Source organism: Bombina bombina, chromosome 1 (assembly GCF_027579735.1).
Source record: "Bombina bombina isolate aBomBom1 chromosome 1, aBomBom1.pri, whole genome shotgun sequence".
Taxonomy (NCBI): domain Eukaryota; kingdom Metazoa; phylum Chordata; class Amphibia; order Anura; family Bombinatoridae; genus Bombina; species Bombina bombina.
The window spans coordinates 1149956632-1149972944 of NC_069499.1; the positions used below are offsets into that span (position 1 = coordinate 1149956632).

The following is a 16313-nucleotide window of genomic DNA, read 5'->3' on the forward strand; positions in this document are numbered from 1 at the left end:
AACATCCTTTCTGAACCTTTCCCTATCACCACCGGCACTAGGAAGGGGAGTCCGCTGTCGCCCGTTTGCCATTTCGATAGAAGCGCTGGCCAGTAATATTCGGGCTAATCAATTAATAAAGGGACTACATTTGGGACCCAAGGAGCACAAAACTGAATGTATGCCGACGACCTGTTGCTCACGCTTACAGATTTAGAGACCTCCATCCCCGCTCTTCTGGACGAGTTTAAAAGATATGGAGAAGTTTCTTACTTTCTCTTAAACAACTCAAAATCGGAGCTGCTGGATTGCTATTCCGCCCTCTACTATGGCCTGGCTTAAAAGACATTGCCCCTTTGTGATTAACTCAAAATCCTTAACGTACCTAGGCATAACCATAATGGCATCGGCAGCAGATACATTTGAGGCAAACTATGTACACCTCAAAAGAGAAATCTCCCGCGACCTCTCAGCGTGGAGACATAAAACGATCTCTTGGCTGGGGAGGATAAACGTGGTCAAGATGAACATCCTTCCGAGTATACTTTATCTTTTCCAGACGGTCCTGCTCCCCCTTCCGCACTCTTTTCTCCCCGCATTACAACACTTAATTGAGGAATATATTTGGAAGAATATTAGACCTAGGGTGAACAAAAAGACTATGTATCTGCCCAGGGAGGGGGTTGGGCTGGGACTCCCTAATCTGGGTTTATACAGGAGGGCTGTTCTGCTTCAGAGAGTGGTGGAGTGGTGTCAAGGGGGTGCGCAAAAAGACTGGATAGTTATAGATTCTTCCATTCTCCGCACGGGATACTTGGCTTCACTACTGTGGAAGAGTGAATCACATAGGCCACCCTGTGTCGCCTCATACCCTTTGTTGGGGGAGCTGTTCCGTGAATGGGACAGAACGGTTCGCACTGAGCCCCACTTCTCTACTACATACTCCCCTCTGACACCGATATATGATAATCCGGAAATCCCCCTACAGATTAGACTGTCCCACTCGTGTGCATCTTCACATAGCAATCATAAAGGTACCTTTATAAGCAATGGAGGATTAAGAGCAAGGCAGGAGATTCTGGAAAACTTTCCAGACCGCCCGTTGCCATGGTTTGCGTATCTGCAGATAAGTCACTTCATAACTACCCACAAACACAAGCGTCAATTTTATAGGGACCTCACTCCCTTCGAGACTTTATGTACACAAACTACTGCCCTTCGACATCTGACTTCCAAGATATACCGACTACTCTTGCTACCCAAGGACAGCCCCCCCCCCATCTTATGTCAGGATGCGGCATAAAGAACTGGGCACTGAACTAACCACAGAAAATTGCCAATGGATATTCTATGTTGCCAAGACTGTCTCTGTGTCTGCCCGTATACAAGAATAATACTATAAACTACTAAGCAGATGGTATCTCACGCCAACACGACTCAAGACCATATACCCGAACGTTTCAGACAGATGTTGGAGGGGATGTGGAGGGGAGGGCTCTATCTTGCATATATGGTAGGATTGTCCCCTACTAGAGAGCTTATGGACGGATATATGGACAGAGGTAATGCAAATATTAGAAATAGATATCCCCAGGGCACCTGAGACCCTGCTCTTCCACTTCCCATATAAGATACAGAACCCTGCCAAGAAAACTCTGCTCATGCTGATGTTGACAGGGGTGAAAACCCTGATCCCCTCTCGGTGGAAGACTATGCAAGTCCCCATGGTTGATGACTGGATACAGAATGTCTGCGACCTCCTGCGGCCGGAAAAATACCACTACATGAACATAGCAAAAATAGACAAGTACAAAATGTTGCTTCATTTGTGGAGCAGAGGTGTTTAGGTAACTCTATGAAGGGGGGAACGCTGTACAATATCCCCCTCCTCTGGCATGTCCGGCTTGGATGGGCTCTTCCTCCCCTTTCCTCTCCCCTTCCCCTCTTTCTTCTTGTGGCTTTTTCTGTTTATTTTTTACACTTACTCCCTGACTGTGCCCTGGTCGATGAGAGAAATTGCGACCACGGCCGGTATTTACATTACTTGTTACTAAATGTACCCGTATGACCTTGTTATAAGTCGCTGTTGAATCCTTACTCACTGTATCTTTTTATAAATATGGTTTAAGGAAAGAAAAAGATGAGAAAATGGAAAAGGTAGAGCTTATTATAATATTGCTGTCATGCACCTGATGGACCTGTCCGGAGCAAAAACTCTGTAACATAATACTCACATCCCTTACATGTCTGTTTTACTTTCTTTCCATTCCTCTTCATTGATTGTACGGGTGAATGTTGTAAACCCTAAGTTGCATCTAAGGTGCATGTACGTTGTTTTTTCAATATTTTCAAATAAAGCTCTTTGGGAAAGAAAAAAAAAAACAGCTCACCGCAGCTTTCAGCAGCGCTGGTATTGGAGTGCGGTATGGAGCTCAATTTTGCTCTACGCTCACTTCTTGCCTGATAACGCCGGTGTTTTTGAAAACCTGTAATACCAGCGCTGTAGGGAAGTGAGCGGTGACAATATTGTGAAAGTTAGCACCTCACATAACGCAAAATTCGTAATCTAGCCGTATGAAAACTAATGCAACAGCAGTGAATACAATATGGATAAACTTTTAATACAATTTCTAAAATATCTTAAATTAACTTAAAATCAATTTATAAGTATTTAATACAGAACCCCTTCAATATTAAAATGAAGAACATATCTCTGTGTCTGTTGGATCTGTGCGTCTATCTAGTTAACTTAAGGAATCTTTTTGCTTGAAGGATAGACTCAGATAGCAAGATGTTAGATTTCTCTTCACCCCAAAAGATTCACTGTCATACAGGAAAGTTTGTCCATAGTATAGAAAAAAAAACCGGTAGCACGAACGCCCTTCAAAACTTCGCCAGCTCTGCCCCCCCCCCACCAAAAAACACAATATAGCCACCATAAAATTTTCAAAATTAGAATTAATTTTGGCAGCAATTATATTAAAGTGAATGTAAATTTAGATGATAAAGTGCCGTTTTTCTTAAATCTGATTAAAAACAGGGGCACTTTAATTCATCAAGATTTACATTTCACTATTGTGAAAATACTTACCTTTTAATCTTGACAGCCGCTCCAGCGATTCCCCCGTTCGTCGCAAGCCTCTTCATACGTAAGAAATGATGGATCGGTCATTCAATGTCGTGATTGGAGGAAGCCGGTTTCCTCATTTTAGACCCAGGAAGAGGCTTTACGACGGGTGGGTGAGGCAATGCAGCGGCTGTCAAGATTAAAAGGTAAGTATTTTCACAACACAAGTGAAATGTAATTTTTTATGAATTAAAGTGCCCCTGTTTTTAATCAGATTTAAGAAAAACGGCACTTTATCATCTAAATCTACATTCACTTTAATAGTTGTTAATCAGGAAATTTCAATGGTATTATTTGAATTTTATATTTTACCATACGTTATAGTTATAATTATATCATATACATTTATATCCACGTATAAGTGGAGTTATGAGGTAACTAATTATTTTGTGTGTATATATATATATATATATATTTTTTTTTTTTAAATAAGCACTCACTGGACTTCAGCCAACTGTGACAACAAATGTGTTCTTTATTGTGACGTTTCGGGACACAAACAGTCCCATCCTCTGACAAACAACCAGTGTCAAAATCAAGCCTTTTAAAGATCTTTGTAACCCTCCCCCTTCTTCAAAGCCAATCTAAGCTGTCCAAGTGTTTAACGTTAAACACTTGGACAGCTTAGATTGGCTGTGAAGAAGGGGGAGGGTTACAAAGATCTTTAAAAGGCTTGATTTTGACACTGGTTGTTTGTCAGAGGAAGGGACCGTTTGTGTCCCGAAACGTCACAATAAAGAACACATTTGTTGTCACAGTTGGCTGAAGTCCAGTGAGTGCTTATTTCAATATAATATTACAGAGTTCTATAGCACCCTGGCTGTTGTGGATGGATGGTGAGAGTGCTCACACCTGGTCTATATTTATTTTTTTTTTTTTCTTTTTCTTTTTTTTTCTTTTTATTTTTTTAAGGTTTAGTGACTGACTACCTGATTTAGATTCAGTGTTATTTGTGCACATTCCATAATGATATTTGAGTGTTTAAAGATGCATTTCTTATATTAGTCTGAGTATAATTTATTTCCCTTGGGTATGTATTAGTGTATTAGTCATCTCAGAATCTCTAGTCACTATGTAGTATCATGCATCTACATTTGTACATCAGATACATGGAATAAACATGTAATTTATTCTAAACACAATTTGTCAACCATCTTTTATTCAGCATATTCGCTCAGCAATCATTATAAATAGTGATTATACATACAAGTCATTTCATAGTTGGTATCATGCGCTGGGCATCAGATGGTTATCCTAGACTTATATATTGGTATATTCATACAGTACGGATGTATATTACTATATTAGGGACTTCTGAACAAGTGCCTGTTCTTTTAAACATGCATGGTAATGTCATCAGTATCCCCGGATTCTCCCAGTGATGCCAGGGGTGCTGGGGTAAGAGGAAGACAGGGCATGATGACACTTGATGAATTATGGGAATGACGACCATTTGTTGTTATCAGCAGTTATGGGGTTAAGTACATATTAAGTATTTTTTTGCCCCACTGCATCTCTGAGGAACAAGTTCATTATTTTCTTGTTGTTTACAAAAAAAAAAAAAAAAAAATGCACAAGAACTTACTGAGCTTCCTCCTGCTCCAGTCTCTCAGCTTCCTCTCGCACCTTTTCAATGTCCTGAGACACCTTTTCTCTGTTCCTTTCCACTTCCTCCAACTCCTGTATCAGTCTTTCCTCATCTTCTGCAAGCTCTTTTAGCTTAGCTTCCAACATCTCCTTGTCATCCTCATTCATTCTCTCCAGAATCTCCAGGCAGCGTCTGAAAAGAAACCGCAAAAGAATGAGCCATAGCAGCATAATAAGTTTAGACACCTAGGGCTATATTACAAGTGGAGCGCTATATATCGTTTCATGAAAGCGATATTAGCGCTCCACTTTGTAATACCAGCACATGATAATGTGCTCTGGTATTACAAGATAGCCGCAATACGAACACGAGCTTACGTTCGCATTGCTAGGAAGCATTGCGCTCATGAGAGCGCACTTCCATAGGCTCCTATGGGAGCCTCGTTCTGATGCCGTAAGACATGACATCAGAACTTCTGCGTCAGCGAAGGGGGTAAGTCACGCAGCGATGGCAGCAAGTATAAATATATATGTATATGCTTATATACATATATATTTATGTGTTAATATGTAGGTATATAAGCATATACCTATATATTTACTGGGAACACAAACAGTTCCCATAGACTGCAATGGAAAAGCACTTTTCAGTGCCGTTTTTTTTCTAACACCTCACTCCCACCAACTTTAACCCCAAAACTATTGCCTAGTGCAGTTATTTTTTATTAAAAAATAAAGATGCTGCCATCTTTATTTTTCAATAAACTACACTAGACAGTATTTTGGGGCAGATTTAAAAAATTAACCAGAGATCGGATCTCTGGTTAATTTTATAAGCGATAATTGCTACCGCGAGCTTGCGGTAGCAATAACCATCCACTTGTAATGGCTGGTTAATTATTACACTCCCGCAAACGGGCAAATTTGCCCGTTTGCGGCACAGCGCAATAATTTAGCACTCCACTTGTAATCTAGCCCATACTCATTTACATGTTTATATATGGTATGCCACTATACGTGGATACAATTTTATAACACCATGGGTTGTCACAAGATTTTACTACAAAAGGTTTGCTGCTACATACTTATAGTTCTGACACTCATTCTCAGTGACGTTCAGTTGAGTATCTAGCTGGTCTAAAAGTGTATCGGTGCATTCCTCACAAAGGGGGTGGTCCACATCTGTCTGTCCGGACATGATGTCAAACAGATCTCCTGTCACCTAAAAGAAAGGAAGTGAGCAGATCAGGTGCGACTGACTATGCAGTCTTTACCCTAAAAAGCATGCAAACATTCAACATTTAATATCCACATTACAGCATATTATTTACATTTTGAAACTAAGAGGAAGTGCATGTATGTACATAGTTGGTCTGTGGGACAGAAGAGGCTGAAAATTAAGGCTCCTACTGCGCTTTTGGACAGCATTGAAACATGTTTTTTAACGACAGCAACATACCCTGTAACAGCGCAGGTCTCACCAACAGTAGTGAGACGGCACTATTTCCACATGCCTCACCCCTAAAGAGTACAGGTTACACCAGCGTTAAGATGTTAAACAATTATATAATAAAGTGTTCTATTTAAGATGGAGAAAGAAAAAAAATGACATGAATGTTCCTTTTAATGACTTGGTGGAGGTAGGAAAAATGTACCTTCAGTCTTCTGCTGAGATTCTCCATGGTGCCTCCATCTGAAGCTTCTCCTATTAAGGTGAAACTGTTGGCACTTTCTGTTGACATCATTCTGTTGGTGGGAAAAAGACACATAACCGAGAACCAGATAAATTGTTATTTATAGATGTACAAGGCTTTATGGTCAGTAAAAAAAAAATCTCTCTCTTCAACTACTCTGTTAAAGGGACAGTCTACTTGATTTTTTGTTTTATAGTTCAAAAAGATAAAACACACACCTATTACCCATTCCCCAGCTTTGTACAACCAACATTGTTATATTTATACACGTTATAACCTCTAAATCTCTGTTTCTAAGGCCCTGCAGGCCGCCTCATAATTAATTTCATTATCTTTTCTCAGCCAGACAGTGCTAGTTCATGTGAGCCATATAGATAAAATTGTGCTCACTCCCCTGGAGTTATGCAGGAACCAGCACTGATTGGCTAAAATGCAGGCTTGCAAATAGCACTAAGATAAGGGGACAGTCTGGGGAAAGGGTAATAAAGGGATTATTTATCTTTTTAAACAATAACAATTTTCAAGTAAACTGTCCCTTTAAGTTTCATGGAACCCACACACACGTACTTTATCATAACAGCCCTCTGTTAAAAGCACAAACCTACAAAATGCTCTGCCTGACAGTGCTGCATTCCTCACCTAATTTCCAAACTTTAGACCTTACTGGCTTTCATACTAACCTGAACTTCCTTTACAACTACCAGGAGGCACTAAACCTCCCCTTCATATATTAATCTACTTAGACAAAAGTACCTAAATAAACACAAACTTTGTTTAATCCATTACGCGGTATGGTTGTACCTGGCAGGTGGGATCAGTCTCCGGGACACTCCATCCAATCTGTTTTCTGTAAAGGTTTCCTTCAAATTAAAGGATAGCAGAACTTTATACAGCAGCTCCATACAACTACAGAACAAGTTGACATTGAGACATTTTAAAATTACTGAACTTCATCTATGGTGAACGATCTTGCTAATAAAATAAAACATTTCACAAATGCTGCCAATATAAGGCTAAGTCTGAATTTTTAAAGTGACATTTAGTTTTCTGAGTGAATCAAGGAAATAAGGATACATTTTTACCTCAGCTGTGTTTGAATCCTCTTCCTGAAGGTCATCAGGTTTTACAGCAGTTGCCGTCACTAGCGGAGCTGGAAAATACACAATAACTTAAAACTTAGATGGTACATTAATAATTTCAGCTCCTTAAGTGGTTATCTCCACAGCGCTTATCTGTGCCCCCAGATTTCTACTATAATTCAAAACACCTGAAAATTCACGGTTTAATGAATGTGCTAACAACCTGATTTTCATCAGACTGCCTATGTCATTGTAAAAGGTGGAAAACCATAGACATGTGACTTGAGCTACCTGCAGTATCTTAGCCTCTAATGTGTGACCAAGCACTAGCCCAATAGTTATACTATAGCAAAATGTTCCTCCTTAGAAGCTTTAAGGGGAATCTCTTCCAACAATGTGACTTACAGTCCCTTATGGACACAATCGACTAGAAAATCAAATAAAAACAGCAACTCAAGCATAGTTCAAACTTAGATTGAAAAGATATAACGATGACGATAACAACTGAACTATTAAGTAAGTTTAGGATCAGAAGACTATGTATAACGTAGCAGCACAAAAAGGTTGTAAGTTTATAAAGTAAATATTTATTTGTGGGCATTAAACACATGGTTTTAGACAAACAACAATGCATAGGAAAATGCTCTAAAGATTATAATACTTAAAGTGATGGTAAATCCTAGCGCTTCAAAAACACTACAATTTACCATCATAAAAAAAAATCCACCTTCATTCCGCAATTTAATGCCTACAGCATAATGCCGATCAGCCTACACCGCTATTGGCTAAGAGGAGGAAACGTCACCTCACTGAAAAAATGAGCAGTGCTGCTTAGCTAAGCAGTGAAGCCATGGCAAAATAAGGGCACCCTTTCATCCGTTTTTTTTTTGTTTGTTTTTTAAACTGATGAATTAAGGTTGCCATTATTTTTAGTGATGGTAAATCCTATAGCTTTTGAAATGCTAGGATTCACCAACACTTTAAAGCAGTGTTTCCCAACCGAGGTCCTCAAGTACCCCCAACAGTCCTGGTTTTCATTATAGCTGAACTAGAGCACAGGTGAAATAATCAGCTGATGGATGAGAGCAGGTTGGTTACTGATCAGCTGATTACTTAATCTGTGCACTGGTTCAGATATAATGAAAACCAGGCCTGTTGGGGGTACTTGAGGACCGCGGTTGGAAAACACTGCTTTAAAGGGTAAAGTAAAAAAAAAAATAATGATTTTGGTAGAACATGCCATTTTAAACAATTTCCCAATTTACTTCTATTATCAATTTTGCATATTTCTCTTGGTATTCTTTTTTTTAAAAAGTAATTCTAGGTAAGCTCATGAGCGTGCATGTGTCATTAGCCATCTGGCAGCCTTGTTTCCAAAAATCTAAAGCAGCAGCAGTTGGATAACAGACCAGGCGAACCATATGGTTAACCTAACTTTCTGAAGTGTAACTCTGTAGTCCACAGAAAGTTTTCAGCCCAGAACACAGGAAAGTAGAGGCAGGACCATAAATGTACAAAGTATTAATTTAAGCCAAACAAAAACCAGTAACATTCTTTAATTATTATTATAGCTATCATTTATTTGTAAAGCGACAACTCTTGCTAAACCCATGTATCACTTGCTAGGTCTCATTAAAGGGACAATCAAGTCAAAATTAAACTTGCATGACTCAGATGGAGCACACGATTTTAAACAACTTTCCAATTCACTTACATTATCTAAATGTGAACAATATTTTTATATGCACACTTACTGAGGCACCAGCTCTTACTGAGCAATGTGCAAGATTTACAGGATATACATAAATGCATATATGGGTGATGGCTGTCACATGATGCAGTGGGAAGGAAAATTTAACTAACTGACATTTGTTAGAAAAAAAAAGGATATTGCTCGTTTGAAATTCAAACTAAGTGCTTTGTATTGTCTCTTTATTATGCATTTATTGATTATACTATTCTACTGTGTCAGTGGTCCTTTAATGGAAACTCTTGCAATGAACTAGGGACTGGATTTGTAGTGTACAGGGTAGATGAAAATACTGTACCTGTCAATTCCTGCATGGTGACCTTATCAAGGATTTTGAAGGATGTGTCCAATTTCAGAGGCTGGCTGCACCTCTGACACACAAAGCTGACTTGCATCATAGATGATTTAAAAGTCTCCATACTCCTGAAGAAGAAATAATAAAGCATTAAAAGGAACTTGAAAGTCAAAATTAAACTTTAATGATTCAGAAAGAGCGTGCAATTTTAAGACATTTTGAAATCCAGTGGGAGCTGCTAGTGATAGGCAGCTACAAACGTGTCTTTTCAATGGCTCATCAGATGTGTTCAGCTAGCTCCCAGTAGTGGATTGCTGCTCTGGAGCAGACTTTATCTATGTGTTTAATCCCTTTAAAGAGGTGAAATAAATAGTTATATGCCATCAATAATGCAATAATAAATAAATTGCTTTAACATATAAGAGTATTTTTGTTTTGCACATATATGTCCTTTAAATCATATCTCCCCATAACATTACATAAAACACAAAAGAAAAAGCTGTGACGCATATATTTGACCAGATTTTGTGAGCACCTGGTCTGTGAGATAATGGAGATTCACATGTTGCTTTTGTTGGCTGCTTACAAGAAAGACTTGCTAGCAAAACATAAAAGGCTATTCTGAAACAAAATAATGTTTGTTTGTTATTGTAAACATGGGGTTCACCACTCGACAGGTACCTTTTACAACCCACAATATAAAGAACAGTGGTGAGCAATTTAAAATGCTGCAGTTGCAGGTATGAAAAGAGGTTGGGTGCTAGTGTGTACTGATATAGATAATATGGCAGCATACTCGAGTATTTAAATAGTATATGAGGAATGGGAGTGATGGCAATATACAGCTTCATGGAAGGAAGAACAGATCAGGGTCACACAGAGACTGTGACTTTTGATGGAAAGACTATAACAGATGATGAGATGGGATAAAACCGCTCTACTATGGTTAACGGTCTTCTTTATGCTAAAAGTAGCAGCTCTATACTTCTTTTACTTGGCCTCTCAGCTACTTTCGACACAGTTGACCACACCCTCCTCTTTCAGACCCTCAGCTCTCTGTGACACTGCTCTCTCTTGGATCCACTAAAATATTTCTAACAGGACCTTTGTTAAGTGTCATTTGCTGGCGACTCCGCTTCTTCAATGTCCGTCTGTTGGAGTACCTAAAGGCCCTGTCCTGTTCCTCTACTCTTCTCCATTTATACTTCTTCATTCAGTAAACTTAACAACTATAGCTTCAATTATTACCTCTATGCTGCTGACACTCAGATCTACCTCTCCGCCCCTGCTCTCTCTCCCTCTGCTATTTCTCACGTAAGTTACTGCTTATCTGGCATTTCTTCCAGGATGGCCTCTTACCACTTAAACATTAACATGTCCAAGATAAAGCCCCTTTTAACCCCCCCCCCATACTCCCATTTCTGACTTGTCTATCACTGTCAATGGCATCACTATCACCCCAAGTCCATTGTCTCAGAGTTACACTTGACTCCAGTCTGTCCATCTCCAGCATCTAAATCGCTCTCTTTATCCTGCCACAACCACCTACACAATATTTCCAAAATTCGTCAGTTTATGAGTGCTGACACCACTAAGCAACTTCACTATTGCAAAAACCTACTCACTGGCTTTCCTCTCTCCTGCCTCTCCCCCCTTCAATCCATCCTAAAGGCCTCTGCCTGGGTAATTCACCTTTCCGGTCGTTCTGTATCTGCTGCACCTCTCTGAGTTCCTTCACTGCAAAATGAATTTCAAATTTCTCACCCTGACCTACAAAACCCTTACCAACACCGCTACCCAATACCGATCCTCACTTTTCAAAAAATATACTACAGCCCGCCCCCCTAAGATCCAACAATGACCTGCTGCTTGCATCTTCTATCATCCCATGCTAGACTGCAGGACGTCTCTCATGCAGAACCAACCCACTGGAACGCACTTCCTTGTGCTGTCAGACTTTCCCCTAACCTGCCGTCTTTTAAACGCTATCTAAAGACATTTTTGTTCAGGGAAGTCTACCACCCAACTCAATAACAAATAAATTCCACTTACATAATAATTGTCCTCATCTAACTCTGTATTAACATCATTCTCACCCCTGCAATCCCCACCTCCTGTTCCTCACCCATCTACATTGTAAGTTCCCATGGGAATAGGGCCCTCAATTTCTTCTGTATTTATCAAATTGTGTCTTGTCTCTAGTCTAACTAATGTATTTACTTATACCAATTGTACCGATGGACATTTCTGCAGAATATGTTGCCGCTTTATAAATAAACAAGAAAATAAAGAAATAATAAACAAAAATAAAGTATAACAATAATAATAAAATAATAATAAATAATGAGGGTATGAGGAAACTGGAAAAGGAGTGAGACATTGGGCCTGATTATATAAAGCTCTACACTCAGATGAGATGATATAAAATGATCCTCTAGCACTGTGAGATCCCTCACAAGATTCTAAAAAAAAGGCAGCTTTTGCTATACTTCTCTAAGGGGCAACCCCTGTATTTCTGGAAGTGAAGAACAGACAAGCAATATAGCACTGCATGACAGAGTTTTGCTGCATTTACACTTTGTGCTTTATATTTTATATTACTTTACCATTCAGATTAAGTGTTATTACATTTAAACATTGCGATTTCTATTATGTATTGTAATGCATATAGATTCTGTATACAACAGTGTATTTAGGATTGTGATTTTACAAATTCTGATTATGCTTTGACAGTTTCTGTGTAACTTTAACAAATTAGGGTCATACTGTATATTTTACAAATTACATTGCACTTTGTATTTGTTCTATTTAAAAAATAAAACCGACAGCTTCAGTTTCCCAGAGTTTCATTACTTTCTATGGGCACAATGATCAAAGATTCTCTAGTTTAGAGCAAGATTATAGTGCACAATTCACTAAATTCTATAAGAAAAAGGGCGGAACATGGAATTCCTAGAGAGATGCCTTTCATAGAAAGTAACGAGGCTCTCTGTGATACCATTTCACAGGGGAAAGAGAAGTTAACAGGAGAGCACCTGGGACTAAAGTGTGCAGCAAATACAAATTAAACAAATGTTTTCACTATAATTTAACTTGCTTTGGCCACTAGTTTAGTATACATTACGTTTCTGTCAGTTAAATGAGTGTATTGGGAATTTTGAGCAAGTCTCATATGCATATAGCTGGCGAGAAAACTCAGTGAGACCAGCTTGTTCAAATGTTTACAGCATTTCATGAGAATTGTGTGAGAACTTCAGACATACCCTGAGAACTTCCCTGTTCTGAGTGGAGAGCTATATGGGAGGCAACTCTCTGGGACTTCCAGGTTTCGCACTTTTTCTTATAGCATTTAGTGAATTCTGCACTATAATTTCTCTCCAAGTAGGAGAAGTGGGTTAAGAAGCAGCGGTCTTACTTTTTTCTAATGTAAGTGACATAATAATAAAGGGACAATTAGCCCACTCCTATTTTTGACAGGTGGGATACAAAGGCAAAGAACATCAAAGTTGTTCGGTATAATGAGGATGGTTAAAGTCAAGGCTAATGACGTAACCCTGTTGTTTCTATTAAAGCGATCACTGCTTCCCTGTAGAAAAGAGTATGTATGCCTCCTTTGCACAGTTGTTATTCTCCAGATAAGAGATCCCTCAATTCTATGCTTTACATTCAGCAGGACAGTCTTGGTCCTAATACAAAACACAGAAAGGGGACTACACTCTCAGACTGGACTGGGTACACATCCCATGACCCTGCAACATGCTCAGCCCTGGGTGCTCAATAGCACTCTCAGGAAGCTGTGCTGTCTCCAGAGTCACAGGCAGTTAACCCCAAACAAGTCTGGGTGCAAGGCCCACAGGGAAAATTACAAAACAAATACAACACACAGAGAATGTCCAGCACTCACTTGCAAGCTCTCAGCTAAGATTAAAAGCAAAACTGGAAGCGTTAGTTACCGCATCTAGCCAAATGGGACAAGCCCAGGTACCACGTCAAGGTCTCTCCCAAAACCTGGGTCCCTAATACAGCCATACAAATGCAAGTTCTCAATTAAACAAACTTGGAACAGGTCTTGGTCCTAAGCCTACCTATTTATGCTTTTAAGCAAAAGATACTAAGAGAACAACAAAAACTAGATAATAGAAGTAAAAGAAAAAAATAGGGTTTCATGCCCCTTTGAAAAATTGTGTGCGTGTTCTCCATAATGTTGATTTATTTATTATATGTTGCTCTAGCGTTTCCAAAGATTTGCAGACATTTTATTCAGTTATACTAGACTTTTAAAATAAATTCCTGAAAAAGACAACTATACCTGAAACCAGTTTGTCAAAATTATATATCTTAAAAATTGTATTCCTAGAGTAGAGTACAAAAAGTAAAATGTCTAAAGTGAGTAACATGTATCTCCCTAGAAAATACTTGTTAGTGAGCTACAAAGCTTCCCACAGAACATTTCCCTGTAAGAGACCTTGTTAGCCCAGCTCAATCTGGATGACTTGAATCCACAAATGTATTTAAAATTTAGGAGCCAGTAAGTATATTGTGGATCAAGTCAGGGGCGGAACTACCATTGGTGCAGCAGGTGCAGTAGCTCCAGGGCCGATGTGCTGGAGGGGGCCCATAGCAGCCAGTCCATATATACACGCATCATGTGCAGAAAGTGTACTTTCATAAAGCAGGAAAGCTTTTTATTAGTGCAGGTTATAAATCTATCTATCCTCAAAATCATAATACGGAACAGCATGTATATCATTACAATTGCTTATTACGGAGTTGCATTTGGTGCACCAGAGCCCCCTGTTTAATAGGTTCTCTACTGGATCAAGTCATATACCAATGTGTATATGGATACAACAATCCCAAAACAGAGCATGACAAATGCTGAACATCAATGGGCCTAGGAAATTAGGTCTGGCCCTGCTCTTTTTTTGAGTTTTATTTTATTCTGTTTTCTTTGGTAAACATTGCATTCTTGATACCCCTTCTGTGTTTTATTAAACCACACTGATCAAATCAGGAAGCATGCATTTTTGTGTTTTGTTTTCCAGATGCGTCTTCTTAACCTTAGATATTTTCAGGTCATACACTTACATACTATTGCTATCAATATTATGTGACACAATCTGCAATATTACTGAAAAGCCCTTATTTGTAGGGACACCTAAAGGCAGATGTTGAATGACCGCTGAAAGCAGCTGTACATCTCTTAGACAGACAAACTTCTAGGCACAGGATCAAAAATAAATAATCTATTACTGCTGGCTCAATGTTCCAAATGGCAACACTGTCCCACTTAGTCCCAAAGCATATAACACTAACTACCATCTGGTACTCACTAAAATACCTCAGATTCATCACAAGCATCCCCTTTACATGAATAGATAGATAATATCACTCGCAATATATTATTTACACACATTTTAAAGGAACTAACATAACAATCGTTCATTACATATGTACAGTATTCTATTAGTAACGATAAAAACATGTCATCTAATTTACACTATCCACTCATCTCAAAATACATAACATATATCTATATACAGTAAAACGATATAAGTGTAATTAGTATTGATTTGAGACATATGTTGAAAGGGGACTTGTGACACTTCCTGACAACATCTAATGGCTGTAATAATGGAGCAGGAGAATTCTCACCTTGCTAGTAAATCACCCGATTCAGCAGATACCTAAGCTCTCACACCATCTCTCAATTATGTAATCCGCAGGATGTTTTCCTATATTTTTCTTATACACGGAAGAAGGGCGGAAGTGACGTCTGTAAAAGCTAACTAATGGCACGTAAGAAATTAATCGTTTATTGTACTTCCAGGAAGGTAGCTGCTAGGTCCCAGTCTTCTAAAGGGTTTTCTGACGTTACACGATCATCAGTCACGTGACGGCAGTGAGCATATGGTACAGATATTTGAGAAGGAAAGCAGAAGAGCGGTAGACTCAAACGGCTGTGTTTTACGTCTGCACTCTGCGTGCCTGTTTTTTTTTTTTATATATAGAGAAGTAGGAGGATTTATTTGAGTTTATGGTTGATATGAAAGAAATATAGATGTAGCAAAGGAGGGAGAAAAAGCTGGGATCCTGATTATAGCTTGGTAACCAAGCATCCTATATAATAAAAGACAAGAGTTTGTCTGAAGCCGTCATGCGCAGTTCAGACAAACTCTTGCCGCGAGGACCCGGCAGCTCAGCTGACAGACAGAGGCGCGCGAGGACCCGGCAGCTCAGCTGAAAGACAGAGGCGCGCGAGGACCCGGCAGCTCAGCTGAAAGACAGAGGCGCGCGAGGACCCGGCAGCTCAGCTGAAAGACAGAGGCGCGCGAGGACCCGGCAGCTCAGCTGAAAGACAGAGGCGCGCGAGGACCCGGCAGCTCAGCTGAAAGACAGAGGCGCGCGAGGACCCGGCAGCTCAGCTGAAAGACAGAGGCGCGCGAGGACCCGGCAGCTCAGCTGAAAGACAGAGGCGCGCGAGGACCCGGCAGCTCAGCTGAAAGACAGAGGCGCGCGAGGACCCGGCAGCTCAGCTGAAAGACAGAGGCGCGCGAGGACCCGGCAGCTCAGCTGAAAGACAGAGGCGCGCGAGGACCCGGCAGCTCAGCTGAAAGACAGAGGCGCGCGAGGACCCGGCAGCTCAGCTGAAAGACAGAGGCGCGCGAGGACCCGGCAGCTCAGCTGAAAGACAGAGGCGCGCGAGGACCCGGCAGCTCAGCTGAAAGACAGAGGCGCGCGAGGACCCGGCAGCTCAGCTGAAAGACAGAGGCGCGCGAGGACCCGGCAGCTCAGCTGAAAG

At 40.0% G+C, this 16313-nt stretch overlaps 1 protein-coding gene across 1 annotated transcript in view; it reads right to left on the bottom strand.

Moving 5' to 3' along the window:
- BECN1 (beclin 1) overlaps positions 1-15291 on the bottom strand; it is a 59032-nt gene extending 43741 nt beyond the window's left edge. Inside the window, exons 1-7 of the mRNA XM_053699489.1 lie at positions 15167-15291; positions 9515-9639; positions 7470-7537; positions 7189-7247; positions 6349-6439; positions 5779-5915; positions 4692-4886 (exon numbers count right to left, since the gene is read on the bottom strand). Of these exons, the coding sequence (XP_053555464.1) occupies positions 4692-4886; positions 5779-5915; positions 6349-6439; positions 7189-7247; positions 7470-7537; positions 9515-9635 (671 nt within the window). The 5' untranslated portion in view covers positions 9636-9639; positions 15167-15291. The remainder of the gene's footprint in view (positions 1-4691; positions 4887-5778; positions 5916-6348; positions 6440-7188; positions 7248-7469; positions 7538-9514; positions 9640-15166) is intronic.
- Positions 15292-16313: the final 1022 nt, after the last annotated feature.